This window comes from Nerophis ophidion, linkage group LG23 (assembly GCF_033978795.1).
Source record: "Nerophis ophidion isolate RoL-2023_Sa linkage group LG23, RoL_Noph_v1.0, whole genome shotgun sequence".
In the NCBI taxonomy this organism is placed as follows: Eukaryota; Metazoa; Chordata; class Actinopteri; order Syngnathiformes; family Syngnathidae; genus Nerophis; species Nerophis ophidion.
Window position 1 is genome coordinate 7,922,141 of NC_084633.1, and position 23,320 is coordinate 7,945,460.

Consider the following 23,320-nt stretch of genomic DNA (forward strand, 5'->3'; position numbering starts at 1 on the left):
TCCATAAAGCGCGAGCCAAGCGCGCGGAGGCAAGCTACATTTAGCAAGCAGAAAAATAATCAGAGACCACTCACGTAACGGTTGCAGGTGCAAACAAACTGGCGAGAGCGAACTAGGTAGCAGAGGGGCTTAAATACAGAAAACATAATTACAAACCGGTGTGTGAATGAGCCATGCAGGAGGAGCAAATAAGTTGTCATGGTGATGAATGTAAATAAGGAAGTGCGCTAACAAACGGGATCGGTAGAGTCCAAAACATGATCAAAACATAGTAGGACAATACAAAAAAGACAAACATGCTAGAGATGTGTGATCCGGAAGCCGGATCACAACATTACCCCACCCTTAAGGGGCAGATCCCAGATGCCCCCAAAAAACTGCAATAAAGAGAACCCCCTCCCAAAACCAGAAAGTTCACAAACGAAGGGAGGGCGGAAGGAGTCCACGGTGGAGGGTCGCCAGATCGCATGTCCCCGAATCCACCGAGGACACATCATGTGGCGGCGGCGGGTGGAACGCTGCTGCCGAAAAAGTTTTGGCGGGCGACCTCGAAAAGGCCACATTAGTGGCCGCCTCGCAGGATGAGGTGCCCGGCGAGGCGGACGACCCGGGCACGGCCACATCCGTGGCCGACATGGAGGAGGGAGTATCTGGCGAGGAGGATGACCTCGCAGAGGCCACGCCCGTGGTCGACGTGGTGGACGACGCCTCAGCACCGAAATCCCAGCAGGCTTGGAAGCAGCTGGCGAGGATGGTGCGGGGACTGCAGCCAAAGCAGGCCCGAGTGCAGCTGGCGAGGATGATGCGGGTGCTGCAGCCGCAGGAGTCGTCGGAGGCGGCCTGGGAGCCGCAGGAGTCGTCGGAGGCGGCCTGGGAGCCGCAGGAGTCGTCGGAGGCGGCCTGGGAGCCGCAGGAGTCGTCGGAGGCGGCCTGGGAGCCGCAGGAGTCGTCGGAGGCGGCCTGGGAGCCGCAGGAGTCGTCGGAGGCGGCCTGGGAGCCGCAGGAGTCGTCGGAGGCGGCCTGGGAGCCGCAGGAGTCGTCGGAGGCGGCCTGGGAGCCGCAGGAGTCGTCGGTGGTGCTGGTGTGGGCTCCAGCCCCGTCGTCGGCGCTGGTGTGGGCTCCAGCCCCGTCGTCGGCGGTGCTTGGCGGCGCGGAGCTGGCACCGGTGCTTGGCGGCACGGAGCTGGCACCGGTACCTGTCGTGGTGCTGGTACCGGAGTGGGCTCCAGCCTTGGAGTTTGTGCTGGTGTGAGAACCAGACTGGGAGCAGGTGTCGGCTTCAGCCGAGGAGCAGGTGTCGGCTTCAGCCGAGGAGCAGGTGTCGGCTTCAGCCGAGGAGCAGGTGTCGGCTTCAGCCGAGGAGCAGGTGTCGGCTTCAGCCGAGGAGCAGGCACAGGGGTCTGCCGAGGAGAACTAGGGGACTGGCTGTGAGCAGGACTAGGACTATGATGAGTGATAAGACAAACACTAGGACTCGGGCAAGGACTTGAGAGAGGACCAGGACTTACAATCACACTAGTGCTTTGAGAAGGGCTTGGGCAACGACCAGGACTTACAGTCATACCAGGGCTTGGGCAAGAACTAGGACAAACGGTCAAACTAGGGCTTGGGCAAGGACTGGGACTAACAATCAAACTGGTGCTCGGGCAAGGACTAGGACAAAGACTAGGACTTACAGTAACACTGGGGCTCGGACAAGAACTTGGGTAAGGACTAGGGTTCGGACTAAGACCACGAGGGGAATCAGTACTAATATTACAAAGGCAAGAAACCAGACTCGGGACCGGACTCGAAACAGGACTCGGACTACGGATCAGTCTACGAGTGGAACTAGGACTACGACGACTACGAGAAAGACTAGGACTACAACTAGAATCAGAACGGAAACTCGGACCAGGACTTGGACTACGACTCAGTCTACAAGTCGGTCTACGAGTAGGACTAGAGCATGGGCTACGAAGAAGGCTGGGAATCGAACTCTGAGAGAGACTGTGACTAAAACTAGAACTAGGGCACGGACGGAACACAGGTGGAGGAGGTCTAAGAGGGCGTGACTTGACCGGGGAGAACACCGGTGGAGGAGGTCTAGGAGGCCGTAGTGGCTTAACAGGTTTAACAGGGGTGAACACCGGTGGTGGAGGTCTAGGAGGCTTAGTAGTAATACTGGCCCTCCCCTCAAGACCCGGATTCCAGACGGGGCCCAGTTGGACAGAGGCTGACCGTAAGGGCGGGCGGTGGGAGGTTTGGAGGAGGGCAGGCTCCTCCCCTCTAAAATGTTCAAAATCCTCGCTAAATGAGGTGGAAAAAGGCACGGATTCAGGCGGAGAACGAGACTTGAGAGGGGGGGAAGCGGGTATGGGGGGTGAAGACTGACTAGAGTCATAGTAGTGGCGGAAAATGTCCTGGTAATAATTAATTATATTATTAAAGTCATTGTTGGGGGTGTGACTGGGCTTGGATGTGCTACAATTATCCTTGAAAATTTTCTTATATAAAATTAGGTCCTTGGGTGGAATGGGAGAAAGTTCATCTTCAAAAAACTCCTCGTCACTAAGGTCAAAAAAATGTGCAGAGGAATCCACTAAGGTGTTAACGGTGACGTCATAGGGGGGCGTGAACGGAGTGACGTCACTGTGAGTGACTGGGAAGGCGGAAGATGGTGGGATGCTAATGGGAATAGCAACATGGTGACTGGGAACGGGAGAAGTGAACAAAGTACCAACCCGTAGAGAAGAGTCCTGGGTTGGAGCGGAGGAGTACTTGGTCGGGTATGCTGCTTGTCGGGAACGGTGTCCTGGAGGATCCAGCGCGAGGTGACGCGTTTCTGCTCGCCAGTTTCTGTTACGTTTGCGCGGCATCGTGGATGCGCGGGGAGTGTCGCCTCTCGATGCGCAGGATCACAGCAGGCAGGAATGAAGGTATGAACAGCCTTTTAATATGAAGTTACAAAAGAACACTGGTACAAAAGAGCAAATCAAAGGCGTGTCTGAGCACAGAAAACTAAATGCTAATATACACAGAAGACAGAGTTCGAAGTCCATAAAGCGCGAGCCAAGCGCGCGGAGGCAAGCTACATTTAGCAAGCAGAAAAATAATCAGAGACCACTCACGTAACGGTTGCAGGTGCAAACAAACTGGCGAGAGCGAACTAGGTAGCAGAGGGGCTTAAATACAGAAAACATAATTACAAACCGGTGTGTGAATGAGCCATGCAGGAGGAGCAAATAAGTTGTCATGGTGATGAATGTAAATAAGGAAGTGCGCTAACAAACGGGATCGGTAGAGTCCAAAACATGATCAAAACATAGTAGGACAATACAAAAAAGACAAACATGCTAGAGATGTGTGATCCGGAAGCCGGATCACAACAAAAAACAAGTTTTTTAAAGTGGTAAAAATTACATACAAATTTACAAATGGTATTATTATTTTTACATTTTAACATTTGACACGACGACAAAATTGAAATGTGTTCTTAAATGTGTTTGAAATGCAATTATTTTCTACATTATTACATTACATTTATTTGAACAATTCATAGTGGATTTGACTAGATGGAAAAAATCATTCTAAAATGTGTTACAAGTTTTCTTTTTTCACATTACATTTTATTATTTTAACATGTAATGTTTGTAACAAAACATACATGTATTAAATATATAATAAAAATCACTCTTCCTTTTATATCACATCCAATGTGTGTTTTTTATTTTTAACAATTATGATCACTCTAAAAGCGGTGTATAATAAACACGATATGAAAAAAAGATTAAAAAAATGTGTGCAGGTCGGCGAATCATGAGTCAGTCAGTAACAGCTTCCCCAGCGGCAGATCTCGCTGTGAACGACGCGCAAAGTCATCCTCCGCGACACAGTCAGTTCCCTGCGTCAGTACGTTCGCGAACGTGAGTCTTTTTTTTAAATGTTTATTTATACATTTCAACAATTACAAACAGTAAGTCAAAAACATAATAAAACATTATAAAACATTATGAAAACAGTACAAAACAGCGCCAGGGGGTTGTAAATTCAGAATAACAAAAATAGAATACAAATATATATATATATATATATATATATATATAATAAACAAAGTGCAAAGCCATAGGCTCATTCAGATTCATTAAACAACTTAAATTTGGAACACAGTCAATCAATCAATCAATCAATGTTTATTTATATAGCCCCAAATCACAAATGTCTCAAAGGACTGCACAAATCATTACGACTACAACATCCTCGGAAGAACCCACAAAAGGGCAAGGAAAACTCACACCCAGTGGGCAGGGAGAATTCACATCCAGTGGGACGCCAGTGACAATGCTGACTATGAGAGACCTTGGAGAGGACCTCAGATGTGGGCAACCCCCCCCCCCCCCCCTCTAGGGGACCGAAAGCAATGGATGTCGAGCGGATCTAACATGATGCTGTGAAAGTTCAATCCATAGTGGCTCCAGCACAGCCGCGAGATTTCAGTTCAAAGCGGATCTGCAGCGAGAGTCCCGTCCACAGGAAACCATCTCAAGCGGAGGCGTATCAGCAGCGTAGAGATGTCCCCAATCGATACAGGCGAGCGGTCCATCCTGGGTCCCGACGAGCGGTCCATCCTGGGTTTCGACTCTGGACAGCCAGTACTTCACCCATGGTCATCGGACCGGACCCCCTCCACAAGGGAGAGGGGGACATAGGAGAAAGAAAAGAAGCGGCAGATCAACTGGTCTAAAAAGGAGGTCTATTTAAAGGTTAGAGTATACAGATGAGTTTTAAGGTGAGACTTACATGCTTCTACTGAGGTAGCATCTCGAACTGTTACCGGGAGGGCATTCCAGAGTACTGGAGCCCGAATGGAAAACGCTCTATAGCCCGCAGACTTTTTTTGGGCTCTAGGAATCACTAATAAGCCGGAGTCTTTTGAACGCAGATTTCTTGCCGGGACATATGGTACAATACAATCGGCAAGATAGGCTGGAGCTAGACCGTGTAGTATTTTATACGTAATTAGTAAAACCTTAAAGTCACATCTTAAGTGCACAGGAAGCCAGTGCACAGCATCATCGTTTTCACAGTAGTAGTAGTAGTAATCACTTCCTGAACTGATTCGTTCCTTTCTCTGTTCCATTAAGCTCCGCCGCGACCATGCCGGTATGAGTGGAACTGGCGCGAATCACGTGATTCACGTGGCGACACAGTCAGTTCCCTGTGTCAGTACGTTCGCGAACGTGAATCACGTGACTCGCGCCGGTTCCACTCATACCGGCATGGTCGCGGCGGATCTTAACTGAACTGAGGAAGGAACGAATCAGTTAAGGAATTGATTCGGTTAAGTACCTTCACTCAAAAGATTCGTTCTTTCGAACGAATCGTTCGCGAACGACACAACACTTCGCGTCATTAGTTTGGGCACTTCCGGGTTGAGACAATTGAGAAGTAGACAAGTTGTGTTAGCTTTTACAAGCCTTGGAAAAGATAAGTCTGTAAGTAAACTGTTTAACTTGTTTATGTAACTCAATATTAAGGTGGAAAGTGGTGAAGTTTGATACTAAGATTTTTATTGAAAAACGATTTTTGTGCACTATTTCAATGGATGTTTTGAGGACTTAAAATGGCTGCCAGTCGTATATTTCCACCATCGAAATAATTTCAACACTCAGAAGTAGTTGTTTGATGAAAGTACTGTATATGTGTGAAGCTAATATTTACATATTATGTATTACATTTCAGCATGTTAATTCAGTGGTTCTCAACCTTTTTTCAGTGATGTACCCCATGTGAGCATTTTTTTTATTCAAGTACCCCCTAATCAGAGCAAAGCATTTTTGGTTAAAAAAAAAGAGATAAAGAAGTAAAATACAGCACCATGTCATCAGTTTCTGTTGTATTAAATTGTATAACAGTGCAAAAATAGTGCTCATTTGTAGTGGTCTTTCTTGAACTATTTGGTAAAAAAGATATAACAATAACTAAAAACTTGTTGAAAAATAATCAAGTGATTCAATTATAAATAAAGATTTCTACACATAGAAGTAATCATCAACTTAAAGTGCCCTCTTTGGGGATTGTAATAGAGATCCATTTGGATTCATGAACTTCATTCTAAACATTTCTTCACAAAAAAATTAATCTTTTAACATCAATATTTATGGAACATGTCCACAAAAAATCCAGCTGTCAACACTGAATATTGCATTGTTGCATTTCTTTTCATAGTTTATGAACTTACATTCATATTTTGTTGAAGTATTATTCAATAAATATATTTATAAAGGATTTTTGAATTGTTGCTATTTTTAGAATATTAAAAAAAAAAATCTCACGTACCCCTTGGCATACCTTCAAGTACCCCCAAGGGTACGCGTACCCCCATTTGAGAACCACTGTGTTAATTGAATCACAGCTTATACATTTGTCATTGTGTGTATTTCAGTTTAAAAAAAAAAAAAAAATAACAGTCCAGTGCAAGACAAAAGTAAAGATAGGAAAAGACAAAGCAAGATCAAAAACAATAAAGAGCCTAAATGGATCAATCTGCTTTGGATTAATTTGTTAGCTGTCTGCCAAGCTGTATAACCTCGATCAACACGTATAGTGAGGGCAGTACAGGCAATATGAAATTATTGCCAGGCTTTGGGGGAGGCTAAGGGGGGAATAATTGTTGATTGATGACTGTGGTGTTCTTAGTGTCATAGTGTGTGTAGTTAGTATGTTCCAATAGCAGCAGAAGTGCACTTTTTGGAGAGCTGTATTATTTTCTGTTTTGTGCCCAAGGGACTGATTTTATTCAACACTATTATTATTTATACACCTATAGTGATCACAGAGACAGGTTGTTTTTGTGTTACTGTATATATTTGTTTTTCTGAAAAATCCAACTTAATATACTTTGAGTAACAACAGTCATATTTTTTTTAGGGGGGTAACATTCAATATTTATTTATTTTATTTTTCCATCCTTCCATTTTCTACCGCTTATTCCCTTTGGGGTGACAGGGGGGCGCTGGTGCCTATATCAGCTACAATCGGGCGGAAGGCGGTGTAATCTCTGGACAAGTCGCCACACTCACATTCACACACTAAAGTGAGCTTTTGTTAAACCAAATATTGTGTTTTTTTTTATATACAACAACCTATCTGGATTCGATAAGAGAATCGATAATGGGCTCAAACTCGATAATTTCTTATCAAACATCATATTCCTACTTGTGGTGCCTTTTCGGGGTCTTGTGACAGGGGACAGGACACCAGCTGAAGTGACGTTTAAATGATGTCAAAATCAGAGAACCGACGGTTAAATTCTCCGTGCAGGTCGTCAATTGATTAGCTGTATTTCTTTGCGTTTCGTGTCGCGTCTTTCTGTGTGGCAAGTGTGGAGAAATGAACAAAATAATTGTTTGCAATTTGTCTGGAGAACCAAGTTAGCTTGGATTTGAAGGCTTGTACATGTTTGTACATGTTGTGCACAAACTGATCTTTCCCCTGTATTTAACGTTTAGCTCATCCAAGTACAAAAATATGTCCACAGCAAACGCAAAATCACAAAGCCAGTTCTTGTCGCTTAGCTCAGGAAATTCGGTGGATTTCCCCACTAACTCCGAAAACTCGCTGATCTCGTCTTGCTGCTCCCACACTCGTTGAAACACTTTGCCCAAACTTAACCAGCGGACACGAGAGTGGTACAGCAAGTCGTGATGATGCGCATCAGTTTCTTCCAGGAATGGGATGAACTGACGATGCTGAAGTCCCTTTGCGCGTATAAAGTTGACTAGTTTTACCACTGGTTTCATGACGTGATCAAGCTGCAATATAGACTTACAGAGTGATTCCTGATGGATGATGCAATGTAGGAAGATAATATCCTGGTCAGGGTTTTCCTCTTTCACTTTATCCTGGATTCTTTTCAGCAGCCCAGCATGTCTTCCAGTCAAATTTGGTGATCCGTCCGCTGTGACATTGGCCAGTTTACTCCAAGGTAGCTTATGTCTTTCAAAGGCAGCAGACACATGGTTGTACAGATCCTCTCCATGCGTTGTTCCCTTCAGAGACTCCATGGCCAAAAACTCTTCCATTATTTCAAAATTGTCATTAATCTCACGGATAAAAATTAAGAGTCGGGCAGTGTCTTTTACATCATTACTTTCATCCAGTGCTAGTGAATATAGCTTAAAGGACTCAGACTTTTTGTTTATTTGGCTGGTTATATATTCCTCAATCAGTTCCACACGGCGAGTCATAGTGCTGCGTGTTAAACTGATCTTTTCAAACTTGCCTTGGCTCTCAGGACACAAAATACCTGCCGCCCCTACCATGCATTCTTTTAAAAACTTGCCTTCGGAGAAAAGCTTACTAGCTTTGGCTACTTTTAAAGACAGCAAAAAGCTTGCTTTGGTGGATGACTCTTGATTTGCAGTCTGTCGGTGAAAAAGATGTTGCTTAGCCTGTAAATTAGCCGCCAACCTCTGGGCCGTGGCTGTTCGCTCTTGCGTTGACTGCTTGCTGGCGTAGTTGGCATGCTTGGTAGCAAAGTGGCGGCTGATATTGTACTCTTTGTAAACCGCGACAGTGTCTTGGCATATCAGACACAGCCTATGAACGGACTTTAGTAAAAAAAATATTTTGTTGTCCACTCTGCATTAAATACTCGTCACTCACTGTCCACTTTTCTATGCTTTGATGAGGTCATTTTTACAGAGGGGCTCACAGTCAACGTTCCCTCCAAGGTGCGCGCTTGCGCAATTGCGCACTGCTCACGCGTCCTCTGCGCACAGCAAATGAATGCCATGCAGAAAATCAAAAATCCCATCTGAACTTTAAACAATATAAACACATTACAATTTATTCTGTATGATTTTGCAATGCAACTCTATGAGTGACAAGTGACAACAAGAGTGGCCCTGATGAATAAAACAATCTTTGTCAACACAATTCAATTATCATCTGTCGAGACATTTTACGGACCGGAATTCCATCAATCACTTTATTGAGCAAAACTGTTTGTAACCACACCAAAAACATGAGAAAAACAACTTTTATCTATAAAACTGGTAATTTTCTGCCATACAAACCAGGCTTAAACCAACTTTGTCATCCGTCATTTCAACCGAAGCCGCTCGCTCTCTCACCTGCAGCAACACAAGCACTCATGGCACTTAGCCAGTGTTGCGTTTATGGCCACACAAAAAGTCGGACAACCCCAACGCCACACAATGTGTAAATGCCAGGTTGTAACACTCTTACTCCTCAATCAGATGTGTGGTTATTTTACTGCCTTTTATTAAGAATGTTAATCTAAGGACATTATTCATGAAATATTGTCACTAGATTTCATAAATGCTAATAAAAAGATGTATTTTACAGACTGAAAGTTACAGGTACTAAATGTAATCTCTGAAAGGGGTAACATTTCTTTTAAAGGCAGGACCCGTAGCCAGACATACAATACTAGCACATAGTTCATGAAAAACATGTTTTTTTTGTTATTATCATTGTAAGAGGGCAAAATCACTTATATCAGAAAACTATTTTAATAAAACATTTAAATTGTTATAATGTCAGGTTTGGGACAGGTGTGACGCTGGTGTGGCCACAGTGTGCACGTCTGATGTTGCTCACAAGTGCTCCACTGAATGCTCAGGGAGTTTGTGCGTTTGCTCACACACATGAAAAATTAGAGGGAACATTGCTCTCTGTGTTGGGCCTGTGATGAGATGGCGACTTGTCCAGGCTGTACGCCGCCTTCCGCCCTATTGTAGCTAAGGTAAGCACCAGTGTCCCCCGTCACCCAAAGGGAATAAGCGGTAGAAAATGTATGGATGGATTGGTCACAGGACAAAGCTAAAGAGAAGAAGAGAGTATTATCCCACAGGCCAAAAAGGTCAATGAGCGCCATGTAGTGGGGAAACGCGGTATTACAGGGATATGGTGAAATGAACGAGGTTTACCGACGACGATAATAATATGAAATGTAATTTAATAATAGAATTTAATGGGTGGCTTCTCCTTAATGATAGTCAAGCGCTGAAAACGCATACGGGAGGAAGAAGCCTTAACATTGATAAGAGGTTTTTTTTCAATAATTTGGACAAATTCCGCCGGCCGGATTAAAACGTTCAACGGGCCGTAGTTTGACCATATCTGATCTAGCCACAATCTGTTGATTCCTTCAAAGTGGTAGTGGTATCAGTTTATTTTAAACAATGCAATACAGCTCATATTTTCAGTTTTTTATTACAGCATGTCCGAAAAGGTGTATAAAGAGTGAACTAAAGAAACATATTTAAAAAATCTAGAGTTTCTTTTAAGTGAACAAAACATATCACATTTGCGACTTTTTCCACTTGAACAAAAAGTTTCAACCACTTGGATAAACAGACAATTGCTTTTGAATAATTTAGTGAGGTCCTCGGTTCTGGCGCATCGTAGAGAAGAAATCAAACTTAATTAGGGGAAGTAAAAGTTTAACAAAGTTTCTGTATGTTAACATGTGGCAGGATCATTACCATTGACAGAGGAAAACTAGGTGCTATGTCTAAATTTAGATGCACACTCTTTATATTTCCAATAACTAGTGACATTTGAAACCTTGGTGGGTTCACTTTGATTAGCTAGCTACTTACAAATCAAATCCTTGTAATATCTAAAAAGACCAAAATGGAGCCACAAACTACATTTTATTTCGTGCCACAAAAACTAGCCAACCTTGGTTATGGATTTGAGTTTAAAGTGCAAGGGGACAAAAGTCGTTTGGTGACACCTGTGGTTAGCATGTATACATTTCCAAGACACCCATCTTTTCAGAATTTTTATATAGCAAAAAATACCATCTTATAGACGCGTCAAGACTGTTTATTTTACACATCACATATGCATTACTCCATTGTACTAAACATTAGCGTAATTCCCTATATCAAATATACAGTAACTCATTTTTTTAGTATGGGATGTGACGGTGGTCAAAGACAGTGACACCCTCTCATGCCGTCCCGTGGGTCTGATGCCATGCATCCCTCTTACCGGCCCCTTGGCAGTTAGGATGGCATCCGCATGCTGCATCCACATCCCAGCGACAGCGTCACAGATTTGGGCCTACTAACTCAAGTCCCCGGCCAATCACACATTGACAAAGCCAATTCATAGCAGAGGTAGCCAATAGCTGTCCTTGATGTTGCTGAGTTGTCATCCCTCCGAGATGGAAATTCCTTTAAACCCAGTATATACACACAACACATGCAGACAGTATAGTGGGAGTGTGTACATACTTTCAAAAATACTGTGGATGGAAAGAAAATAAAATAAAAACAAACTTATATGTTGTTGTAAAGAAATGGTTCTTCAGTTAAGTTTTGTCAAAACTTAACATTTTCAAGCATGTATAATGAAACTCAAGCAAGCAAGCGTTACTACAGTTTGAACTTTGGGGCACTCTTGTGGTCAATGTGAGTAACTGAGGGTGTGTTATTTTCTTATTTTTTTACTGTTTTAATGCAGAAACAATATTCTATTTTTTATGTTGTGATACTGCTTTGTAAAAAGCAAAAATTGAACAAGTGATACAGTACTCGAACGAAATCTTTATTTATATGTCAAAAGTAGTTCAATAAAACATCCACTGTCATGGAAGCATTCATCTGTTCCACTGACAGAATTATTTGGTCTAAAGGAGAAAAAAGCGGAATAAAGTGAGGTCAAATTTCACATTAAATGTGATAATTTGTATAAAATTAAAACAAATTGTTAAAATTAGAATTATTATCTATATCTCACCTTAAGCAGGGTGGCCACCACACCATAGATGGTGGAGATGAGGAATAGGACAAGGAATGTGGCAGACATATACCAGCTTTCCGCATTGATATCTTGGTTAACAACTGCATGAGCAATGTCATCCAAGACGTTGCAATCCGGCAAAATCACTGTGGAATTATTTTTTAAATGAGTTAATTTTTCTCCAAGATAGTCATAAATCAGTTGATTAGTACCTGGATTGGTTAGATTCAAGGTCAGTGTAACGGTCACATGTGTCACCCTGCAGGTGTGAACCGCCCCAGGTAACAAGTTGACTTGAGACAGACGAAGGCGGCTTTGGATGCTGAACTTCCCGTCTGGGCCTCTGCTGGGTTGACTGGTGTTGAAGTCCGACAGCTCTTTGGTGTCATCCAGAAACCAGGAGACGTTAACGGACGCGGGACTGAAGCCAAACACCAAACACACCAGTTCACCACGACCCTGGAGCAAGATGGCTGACGGTTGGGTAGGAGTTACTGTGGCTGTGGAGATGAAAGTTGTAAGGAAGTATGTAGTGCAAACACAAAGTCATGGTAAAACTTTCACTCACCAAACACGTCCTCTACAGTGCTCGTAAAAGGACTTTGAGATGACTCATGTCTGACAGCGCAAGAATAGCTGGATTCGTGGTCCTCAATTTTAGACACATTAATTCTACTGGTCATTGAATAAGTTTTGCTGCTGCTGTATTTCCACGAAGGGCTGTTGGTGTAGTCAAGCAATCTTTGACCATCTTTCTCCCAGTACACTATAATGTTATCTGGGAAATATCCAGAAACTAGGCAAGTCAGTGTGAGGTCATCAGACAGTGACAGCTCTGAGATGGTAGGTGGTATTATGTGCACTGTTGGTGGATACAAGTCTGATAAGATAAAACACAAAAACACATTTATGAGTTAAAAGTGAAAATAGTAATAATTACAATTTATTGTAAAAATAAAAATGGACCAAAACCCTCTTAATTGTGCTTTGGCCAGAAGTTGGAGATTATCCATGTTTAGTTTACATTTGAAAATAGTTTATCTCTCTTAAACATTCATTTACATTCCAACACATTCATCCCCGGACGTTAAAAGCATTTGTGAACCGTTGAGCGTTTCTCTTGCGGTAATTTTTGTTGGTGAATAAACGATGATGAGAGATTATCATCACACTTCAACATCTCTAACATGTAAATGCTGTCACTTTGCTAGGTCCATATTCCAAAAAAACATCTGTTCTTGATTGTCTTAGCCTGGATAAAAAAAAGGTTAACTAAATACAAGTAAACTAGAAAGTGTGGACGCTGGTCTGTTGCTTAATGTGTTTATACGCAGAAAGCTTAGCGCCGTAGACAGAACCCAGAAGAAGGTGTGAGCTACACACGGGAGGACAACAGTTGTGCAGTTAGAGTAATAAGGTGTTAATACATTGTTACGCATTGCTTTCATTGTTTTTGTAGACCCAAAAATATGTTTTGGTTTCGACAGTTACTGTGCTCGTTTGAGCGATGATCAGAAACAAGTTTGATTGGCATAAATAATAATAATAATCATAATATTATTATTATGATTACATTTGATTGGCAAAAATTACACCGGAGGACAAAATGTGCGGTGACGGTGCGAATTTGCGTGATTTGGCAAAGTCCTGGAGGGCACTGAAATATATTACAGAATATTATCTTCAACTGTTTTCAGACTTCATTTTAAAATAAATCTAAACTAGTCCAACATGTAAAAATATATATTATTTAGTTTTTATAATGTTTAAACTCTTCATATTGCAAAAAATATGAACTGAGTTGTTGTTTTTAATTACATTTTGTTTTGTGTGTGTGTGTGTGTGTGTGTGTGTGTGTGTGTGTGTGCGTACGCGTGTGTGTGTATGTGCGTGCGTGCGTGCATGCTTGTGTGGTTTTTGTTAGTATTACAACCTGGAAAATTCACTGTTTGAACTGCAAACAGGAGCAATCTAAGGAGGGTCAATGTGAAAAGTTTTTTTAAACTTATGTGAAAGACCAACTTTCTTAAGAAACAGCGTTTCTTTGTGCCGGTAGCCGAATTTTTGGGGTTTTAAGAATGCCATGTGAAATACTTACATTCATTCTGTTAATATTAAAATGCACTTTTTTCCTAATGTTTACAATTTTGCATTAATACTATTTCCACTTGCTTTAAAACTTCACAAATTAAAGTCATAAACTTCAAATATCCTTCATAAGAATTAAAAAAAAAAACATTTTTAACTAATGTTTTAGAGAAAAAAAATGCTTTTTTCAGTATACATGCGGTGTTATTTTTAGTGTGTAATTATAACTGTCGAAATGCCACATGGCACACACACACACACACACACGCACACTTGTTTGTGCAAACACACTCATACAAATACACACACATACTTGTCCAGGATGAAAAACGATGGTGCGATAGTGCTATTTGGTGGAAATGTGAATATATGTTGAGACAATACCTCTGCTTTTGCTGATGTAGTCCTCATGGCCCTGGTTGGAACACTTGTGTTTTCCCTCACAGGACACTTGTTTATATGCATCCCAGTCATCTGCTGTCACACTGAGGAAGCTCCGTAAGGTCTCTGTACCATTGCTGTGACGAGTTGGCTCCTCCGTGTGGGAATTCTGAGAGTATTTCTTCCCATCTACTTTCCAGGAGATGGCAAAATCATGAAGTCGAGGGCCAACCAAAAGACAAGTAATGGTCACCTTGTCCCTCAGCTGAGACTCTGTGAGTGGGGGTCCGTGAACAAACACTCCAACTTGTTGGGATGATATTGGGGTAACTGTAAAAATAACATGAAATGTGAGATTAGAAACAAATATTAAGATACTTTGAACATTTTGTGCCATTCATGGTTTTATTTGCAAACCATTTTGGTTGTGATGAATGCGCATACAGTAGGTAAAATTGGCAAGATATTTATTTTATTATTACAGTAGTGTTATAGTCTAAAGACAAAACATGCTTGTATGAAAACAAATAAAAAAGCAACCTTTTGATTTTACATTTATCTTAACAGAACTTACAAAGGTTTATGTTTAGATCTTAATGTGGCCTACTGGTCTTTCAGTTTAAATTTGTGTAAATGTCCACCAGATGTCGCTATTTTTTCCGATTCAAAGCCAGCAGAAAAACGATTCTTGTGCCTTTTGGTGATGGCAAGTGTGTGTTTTATTAGTTTTATTTCATTCCTAATAATAAATAGTAGTGTTGTTTAAGCATAATGGCTTTTGAAGGATTAAAGCCCCAAAATATAATGAATATTTAATATTAATTTTGAAGAAATAGAAAAACAAGGCCTGAAATATCAATAAAGTTGTCAATCATTAACCTATCTTAGGGCCTAATGATAATATAAAATAAACATCATATACTGATGATATTGAAATAAAGCACAATGATAATAATATTAAAGATATTTTCCTTAAAATATAATTCATGTAAATATTTTTTGATAATATAAAACATTCATTATTTTGTTTGTTTTGAATTTAGGAACAATATATCTCAGCTACAATCGGGCAGAAGGCGGGGTACACCCTGGACAAGTCGCCACCTCATCGCAGGGCCAACACAGATAGACGGACAACATTCACACACTAAGGCCAATTTAGTGTTGCCAATCAACCTATCCCCAGGTGCATGTCAAGGAAGGCAATAAGCGGTAGAACATGGATGGATGGATGGATGGATAGTTCAGCAAACAGTTGCTTTCAAAGGGTTAGGTGATGTACACTGTATGTATACATTTCTTTTAATGCTTTTAAGTGATTTTGAAAGACTGTCACAGTTAAAGTGGTAAAAATATTGAATAATATTTTTATAGCAGTTTTTGGGAATCCGATATTTTTCTTGAGGGACAAACGAATGCAGATATTTGAAGGACAATGTTATGAGTTGTCTTTTTTTCATGCAACATGCCAATAGGGTACTTATGATTATTTACCGGAGCAAATGCTGATGGTCTTCGTGACATTTTTTTTCAGCCACTTGTCAGACACTCGACAGGTGAAGACCTTCCCAGTTTGCCACTCTGTCGGTGGTACGTGGAGTTGACTGGTCACAGTCACACGTCCATCCGCACTCATGCTGATGCTAGTAATTGATGGCGCTCTCTGCTTAGCCTCGCTGAACCATTTAATTTGAGGGTTAAAGCCCTGACCAGAGCACAGAACCCTCTGAGGTTTTGATTCCTCAACGGGGGCCAGAAAGAGTTCCACTGATGGGTCCTCTGTTGGAAAATGGGTTCAAATTATTGTGCCAAATGAATCCAGCTCTGATGAGTCAGACTCTCACCAAAAAGGCTGTAAATGGGGTTTGAGCGGAAGCTGTCGGAGAAGCCTTGGTTCACTTTGCAGGTTAAATTTGCGTCACTCTTCCTGTAGGACTCGTGCAAACTGAAACGTGGACGGATGGAATGTGGGCCCAGGCCTTCAGGGAGATCAACATACTGTTTGTTAGAAATATCCACACCGTCGGCCTGAAATGTGACGTAGAGGTCGATGGCGTCTAGTTGCGTGATGTCACACTCGAACACGCCGCTGTTTTTATTCTGTAAATCTGCAAGAGATCGCCTCATTTCCACCAGTGGAGCGGTGACTGCAACACCTAAGTGATCATAACAGGATAAAAGGTGGAATTCAGTCTCTCAAAGATACAGTAGCTCATCAGAGAACAGTAAATACACCCCTCACATTTCAGCTAACGTTTTATTTAATAGTCTCAAAGTACAATAAGATGGAAATGAAACTTAGAGTAGTCAGTGTACATTTTGTATTGCAGGGTTATTTACCTGGTGGCTGCCGGTAATAGATTGAAATTACTTTTTGGATTCCTTCAGGAGAGTTGCCTCAGGAAAATTAAAATGACATCCTACCGTCACCTGAGTTCACTTAAAATCTTCAAATAAATATTTTGGCAGCCAATTTCTAAAAACACAAATGCTCTTGTTGTACAGTATAGAGGAACTTGGACCAATGTAAACACATTGGCAGATCTTTTTACAGAAATTTCAACCTTGCTAGCAAACGTAGAAAACTGGGGTCAACCCTTGTGAATTAAATAACTGAGGCGTTCCTCAAGGCACACTTTCAAGTCCTTTTTGGCAGTTACTAATTTTTTTGTAATGCACTTTATTGTGTTGCTGTTGCTTGTTTACTTCAGATGCAATCAATAGTCATTTGTTCAACTTCTTTAGTTATACTAGTGGTGTTCCTCAAGGTTCCATTTTAGGTCCTCTATTTTTCATCATAATGTAAATAAATATATCAAGTAATCCAATTATTAGCCAGTAGTTTGACTTTACAGTGGAGGAAGTGGGCTACTTCACAATGTCACAGTTGGATGTCCCTTAAAGAACAGCAGCTCACCAGTACTCATGCATCTTCAGGCCATGATGTTATCTTGGTATAGTCACTTTTGTTCCCAGCTGTTTGGACAATAATGGCCGAGTGTTGACTCATTTTTCAGTACGAAGTAAATGGACAAGCTGTACACTGACTACTTGTTGAGTTGTGAGGAGTGGACTTACTCCGATTTTGTTCAGTCGTCCTACCTGACACACGTATGGTCTCCTCGACGTCCGGGAAGCAAAGATGCGCCGCTTTACATTTGAGAATCCTGATTTGTTTCCACACATCAGGCAACACTGTCAGAGTACTGATGACGTGAGACGCATTAGCGTACGCGCTCGCTTGGTCGCCGGCTGCTTTGCCGTCTAGCAGCCATGTGACAACGGCATCCAATGCGGTGCGCACCGAACATGTTGCTTTCACTTGGGATGTTTCCGTCATGACTTCTTTGAAGCTGGGGAGCTCCACATGAACGGAAAGTGGGACGCTTGCCTGTGCTGCCAGGCGACACGTTCGTTGTTACAAGACGATGACAATAGGTGTGTTAATGCGAGACGGCAGACACATACGTACTTTCACAGATACTGATTGACCTTTTCTCTTCCACCTTGTTGTGAGTGGACTTGCAGGTAAACCTTAAGCCGTGTGTCCACTTTTTTACATCAGGTTCAATCTCACTGATTAGACTGAAGGTCTGTGGGGCCGTCACACTCTGAAACTTGCTCACGGTTTGCACGCCGTCAATGATTTGGTTGCCCTGCAGCCACTCGACACTCAGCATGTCCGGGAAGAAGCCACTTAAGGCGCATCTAAGTTTGACAGAGGTGTCTCCTGTAAGGTTGCCCTCCCACAGCGGATACAATGTCATGTTTGGAGACACAATCCTCTCCATCCTCTCTGTTGAAATAGAAAATACATAAATGATGTATGTGGATATTTCTCTGTATGTAGCAAATTACTTGCACATACCTTCAGATTGTTGTCACAATTGTAAAGGTGCGGGTGTCTTTAGTTTTAAGTAGTTTTATAGTACTAACAGTCAGGTGGAAAGGGTTCCGCTTGAGCAAGCATAAGCAACATTGAAAAAAAAAAAAAGAAGATAAAAGTACCGAAAAAACACAGAAGTGAAACTCAGCGAGGCGCAACATTGCATGACAAAAGCCAGGTGTGAGAAGATATGATGACATATTTAAATACATTTCATACACGGACACATCTTTAAAGTTGATTTTGTTTTGTTTTTTATAACACACTAAAACGTTATTTTCTTTTTTTTGTAGATTCCAGCTGCAGCTTTTTCAGGTCATTTTGAATTTCTGAGGAAAAATCTGCAAGAAAAGCATCACTCACAGACATCATTTTATTTTTGTATTTTTCTTTGAATTGTAAGTCAGTATGATTACTTACATATTACAATTAGTTTCAAATAAATTCTTCATTTGACCTGAAAGAGAACAAAAACAAAAATATATTAAAATAATACACACAACAGACTGACTCATTAATTCTATTGGAAATCCAAAAATAGAGGCTTGGTGTGTTTTGTGCTATTCAATTGTTTTCCAAACCATTCATACCATTTGTCTTCTTTAAATTAGCCAAACTGGTAAAGCTAAACAAAAGTGACACAAATGTCCTTCTAAAACCAATAAAAACACAATTTTTGTTTCCACACCATTCTGTCATAAATTCATGTAATAATTCAGGTTCGGATGTCAATTTGGACTAGTGGCTTTCTACTCCTTTCTATATAATTTTTATATATCTCCACCAGACTTTTGTTTCCCCTACTTTTTCCCATTCAAAGCATGCAGCAATTCTTCTGCATGGCTGCCCTGCTATTGTAAAGATATGGGTGTCTCACTATTGATGGTGGATAATGGTGTGTCTATCAAACAAAGTGTACAGTCAAACCCAAAAGTATGCATAATTCTACTGTAAACCTTGCAAATTTAACTTAAAGTTACTTTTATTTGATCAGCAAGTTTTTCTTGCTTGAAAATTAGACAGGCGTCTCCCAGGAGATAATATGATTAAAAACAAGAGGAACAGTTGTAGAGAAAAATATATTTTTAAGCTTTTACTGTATTCACATTTGAACAAAACATTTACTTTGATTGACTTTGGACAAAAATTGGCCAATGGTTTGATTATTTTCGGTCTTGACTCTTGTATGTGTGTGTTTGGACAAAAATGTGGTAACTTTTTCAACTTAAAACCCATTGTGCATGAAAGGGCTAATATTATAATATGTACAATATATTTTAGAGCAGTTGTTTGAAAAGCAACCATTTGTGGACATATTACATTGCCTTTTTTGTATGTAATTTATATTTCAGGCTGAAGTTTTAAAATATTTACCTGCTTGAATATTAATGTGTAACTTTTTTACAGTATTATTGTCTTTTTGGACAAATAAGTATTTATATTTAAACTCCAACTTAAGTGCTAACCAACAAATAAAGTGTAGTTATATTTTATAAGGTGTCTATAGAATTGAAAGGAAATTGTTTTTTTGAATTTTGCCCATTATCCACAATCCTTATGTAAGACAATCTTGCATCTGCGTTTTAAATGGTGAAAAACTGCTAAAAAGAGGTGGCTAACAATGCGGACATCTACTCTGTGCTCTTAAAAAAACACCAACAATGCACCAGTTACATGCCATGACCTATAGCAACATTGTTATTATAGGAGCTAACACAGAGGAACTACTTTTATCGCGTAGAAAAACAATACCACTATAGTGAGTTGTCAGCTACTAGCTGGCTTGAGCTGCTAATAACGTAGGCTGCGACTCGCCACAAAATAAACAAGAAGGAGCTTTAGCTTTTTCTGCTGCATTGTTTCTAAGGTAGGGTTCAGATGGTAGCGCAGCCATACAGAAATTGAAAGATTCCTGGTTCAAATCAAGCTTCCGCCATCTTAGTTGCTGCCATCGTGTCCTTGGGCAAGACATGTCACCCACCTTGCTGCCAGTGCCGCTCACAGTGTATGGATATGAGTGAATGTTTGGTGGTGATCGGGGGGATCAATGGACGCAAAATTGCAGCCACGCTTTCGTTTTTTTACCCCAGGGCAGCTGTGGCTACAAATGTAGATTACCACCATCAATTAGTGAATACATGATGGGTTCTAAGTTCTCACTGTTAGTGTTTTGAGTGTCTAGAAAAGCACTATATAAATATCATCCATTATTATTTATATTATTATTATAGTAGAAGCTTGTGGTACCAAGTTATATGTTATCATGAATGTGCATGTTACTACATGATGTACATACTTACAGCATGTATATAAAACAGTGTGGGGAGGTTTTTGGATGTTTTTTGAAGGGCTTGTTTGGTTTTTGATTAATTGATTGATTGAAAATGTTCTCAGTAGATCGCACAGTACAGTACATATTCCGTACAATTGACCACTAAATGGTAACACCCGAATAAGTTTTTCAACTTGTTTAAGTCGGGGTCCACGTTAATCAATTCAAGGTACAAATTATACTATCAGCATAATACAGTCATCACACAGATTAATCATCAGAGTATGTACATTGAATTATTTACATTATTTACAATCTGGGGGGAGGGTTTGGTTGATATCAGCACTTCAGTCATCAACAATTGCATCATCAGAGAAATAGACATTGAAACAGTGTATGTCTGACTTAGGATATGTACAGCCAGCAGAGAACATGGTGAGTTCAAATAGCATAAGAACAAGTAATTACATTATAAGTATATTAGATTATTTACATTTGGTTATTTACAATCTGGGGAGATTGGATGTGAAGGGGGGAGGGTGTTAGTAAAGGGTTGAAGTTGCCTGGAGGTGTTGTTTTAGATCGGTTTTGAAGGAGGATAGAGATGCACTTACTTTTACACCTGTTGGGAGTGCATTCCACATTGATGTGGCATAGAAAGAGAATGAGTTAAGACCTTTGTTAGACTGGAATCTGGGTTTAACGTGGTTTGTGGAGCTCCCCCTTGTGGTCATTTACGTTAAGTAGTTTGACATGTACTTCGGTATCAGGGAGGTGTAGCGGATCGTATAGACTAGGCTCAGTGCAAGTTGTTTTACTCTGTCCTCCACTCTGAGCCAGCCCACTTTGGAGAAGTGGGTTGGAGTGAGGTGTGATCTGGGGTGGAGGTCTAGAAGTAACCTGACTAGCTTGTTCTGGGATGTTTGGAGTCTAGATTTGAGGGTTTTAGAGGTGCTGGGGTACCAGGAGGTGCAAGCGTAGTCGAAAAAGAGTTGAACGAGAGTTCCCGCAAGAATCTTCAAGGTGCTTTGGTTGATCAAAGAGGAGATTCTGTTGGGAAATCCCGTTCTTTGGTTGAACTTTTGGTTACCTTAGCTTCAATTTTATCACAGGAAAGATTAGCCTCTAGAATGGAACCTATGTAGGTGATCTCATCTTTCCTGGTGATAACAATGTCATCCACTTTTATAGTGAAGTCACTGACTTTCACAAGGTTGATGTGGGACCCAAATAGGATGGATTTCGTTTTACCTAAGTGTATGGATAGCTTGTTGTCAGCGAGCCAGGTGCAAATAGTAAGGAGTTCAGCACTGAGGATTTGTTCCACCTGTGAATTGTCCTTGCTGGATACCAGCAGGGCCGAGTCATCCGCAAACAGGAACAATTCAGTCACATGCTGACGGCATGTCATTTACGTATATTAGGAACAGTGAAGGCCCTAATATACTGCTTTGGGGGACTCCACAACTTACTGAGAGGGGGGGGGGACACGATGCCGTTCACCTCTACCACCTGTTTCCTCCCCTCCAAGTAAGATTGCATCCAGCTTGATGAGGTTTTATCGAATCCGATTGCTCTGAGCTTATCAAACGGTATATGGTGAAATAGATCGTATCACAATTACCTGTATTGTTAACCGCTTCTTACTAGCAGTCTTTTACTATTTAGTATGAAAAGAAAAGGGAACGACGTGTGTTTTGGTCTCACAGAAAGATTGTGATAGATGGACAAAATTCCCCAAACAGTGCATTACTGTATTAAATGTGTACCGTCAACCAATGTTCTTTAGAAATATTGCAGACTTAGTTTCACTTACAATGTGTAAACATGCAGTTAAGTGCTCAACTCAAAAACAAAAGTTGTATTATTACCTTGAAGACAGTTGTTCCAATGCTGAACAGCAGCGTGATGAGAAAGAGAATGATGAAGGTGAGCGCTGTGTTCCCCATGTTATCTTGCTCGGCTTCCACAGCATTGTTCCATTGGTGGCTCATCTCCACCAGGAAGTCTGGTGGATGTACAGTAGTACTTCAATACATACTGTAATTATTAGGCCTCGTACTGTATTATGTGTTTATACAAACAAATGTGTCCTATAATGTTGGTTTTATGAGTACAAGTAGTGCTATATAACCGGAGACCCTGAATTGCCTTTTCAAAGACTCCATTATTTCAGTGTGTGTCTTTAAAACATGATCTCTCTTGTGTTTGTGTTTGTTAGGGCAAGACCCAGGAGAGGAAGAAGACGTGTACGAAGACAAGTCACACAGACCACCTACCTGTACGAGTAAGGACTTTAATACTCTCTTTCAAAACCCCAACATACTATTAATCCTTTTTGCATGATTAGTGACACTGCCAGTCACACGTAGCTAAAAATAACCACAACATGAACAGCTTGCGACATACAACAGTTGCAAAGTGATTTTTTTTATTTATTTTGATTTTAAATGGACACACAATATCATTAAACATGCAGCAAACAACCAAGAACAAAGAAGAGAAGACAAGAGTGACACAGAACACATTTACTAGGCCTTGCACAATTTGGAGTCGTATGAAATGGAGCCTACAAGGACATTGGCCAGTGATTGGTGGTAAATGGCACAGCAATACAGCACACCGTTCCTTTTCCACTGATCAAGGCTGAGCGTTAACTGGCTGTAGACTGAATACACGCCTTGGTTTTCTACAGGTTGGGTGGTCCTGGTGACGTATGTGGAGTTTACAGGGTTGTCATTGACAAGCCAAGACACCAGAACCTCTTGGGGGAAGAAGTCTTTCACTAGGCAAGTCAGGATAACCATGTTTTTAACAGTGTCATCCACTGGACACATCATAAACACCGTAGGATTTTGAGTTGATTTATCTGCAAGTGCAACAGAACAAAATTTGACCACAGGAAGTAGTATCAAACATTTACAGTTTTCTTA

At 41.1% G+C, this 23,320-nt stretch overlaps 1 protein-coding gene and 1 long non-coding RNA gene across 7 annotated transcripts in view; one reads left to right on the top strand and one right to left on the bottom strand.

Moving 5' to 3' along the window:
* The first annotated feature begins 5,356 nt into the window (after positions 1-5,356).
* On the top strand, positions 5,357-23,246 carry LOC133541650 (uncharacterized). Of its 5 annotated transcripts, XR_009803939.1 has the most exons (6): positions 5,357-5,474; positions 12,026-12,285; positions 14,295-14,504; positions 18,409-18,513; positions 22,609-22,674; positions 23,083-23,246. It is a non-coding gene; the product is annotated as an uncharacterized LOC133541650 (long non-coding RNA). The 5 variants fall into 5 exon arrangements; XR_009803940.1 differs by lacking the exon at positions 18,409-18,513 and having other exon boundaries at positions 12,026-12,311; XR_009803936.1 differs by lacking the exon at positions 18,409-18,513.
* LOC133541638 (immunoglobulin mu heavy chain-like) overlaps positions 11,545-23,320 on the bottom strand; it is a 45,933-nt gene continuing 34,157 nt past the window's right edge. For both annotated transcript variants that reach the window (XM_061885162.1, XM_061885161.1), the window contains 9 exons: positions 17,702-18,025; positions 17,332-17,625; positions 16,074-16,385; positions 15,724-16,008; positions 14,233-14,559; positions 12,329-12,640; positions 11,973-12,260; positions 11,758-11,906; positions 11,545-11,647 (listed from right to left, as the gene is read on the bottom strand). In XM_061885162.1, coding sequence (XP_061741146.1) covers positions 11,639-11,647; positions 11,758-11,906; positions 11,973-12,260; positions 12,329-12,640; positions 14,233-14,559; positions 15,724-16,008; positions 16,074-16,385; positions 17,332-17,625; positions 17,702-18,025 — 2,300 coding nt within the window. In that variant the 3' untranslated portion in view covers positions 11,545-11,638. The remainder of the gene's footprint in view (positions 11,648-11,757; positions 11,907-11,972; positions 12,261-12,328; positions 12,641-14,232; positions 14,560-15,723; positions 16,009-16,073; positions 16,386-17,331; positions 17,626-17,701; positions 18,026-23,320) is intronic.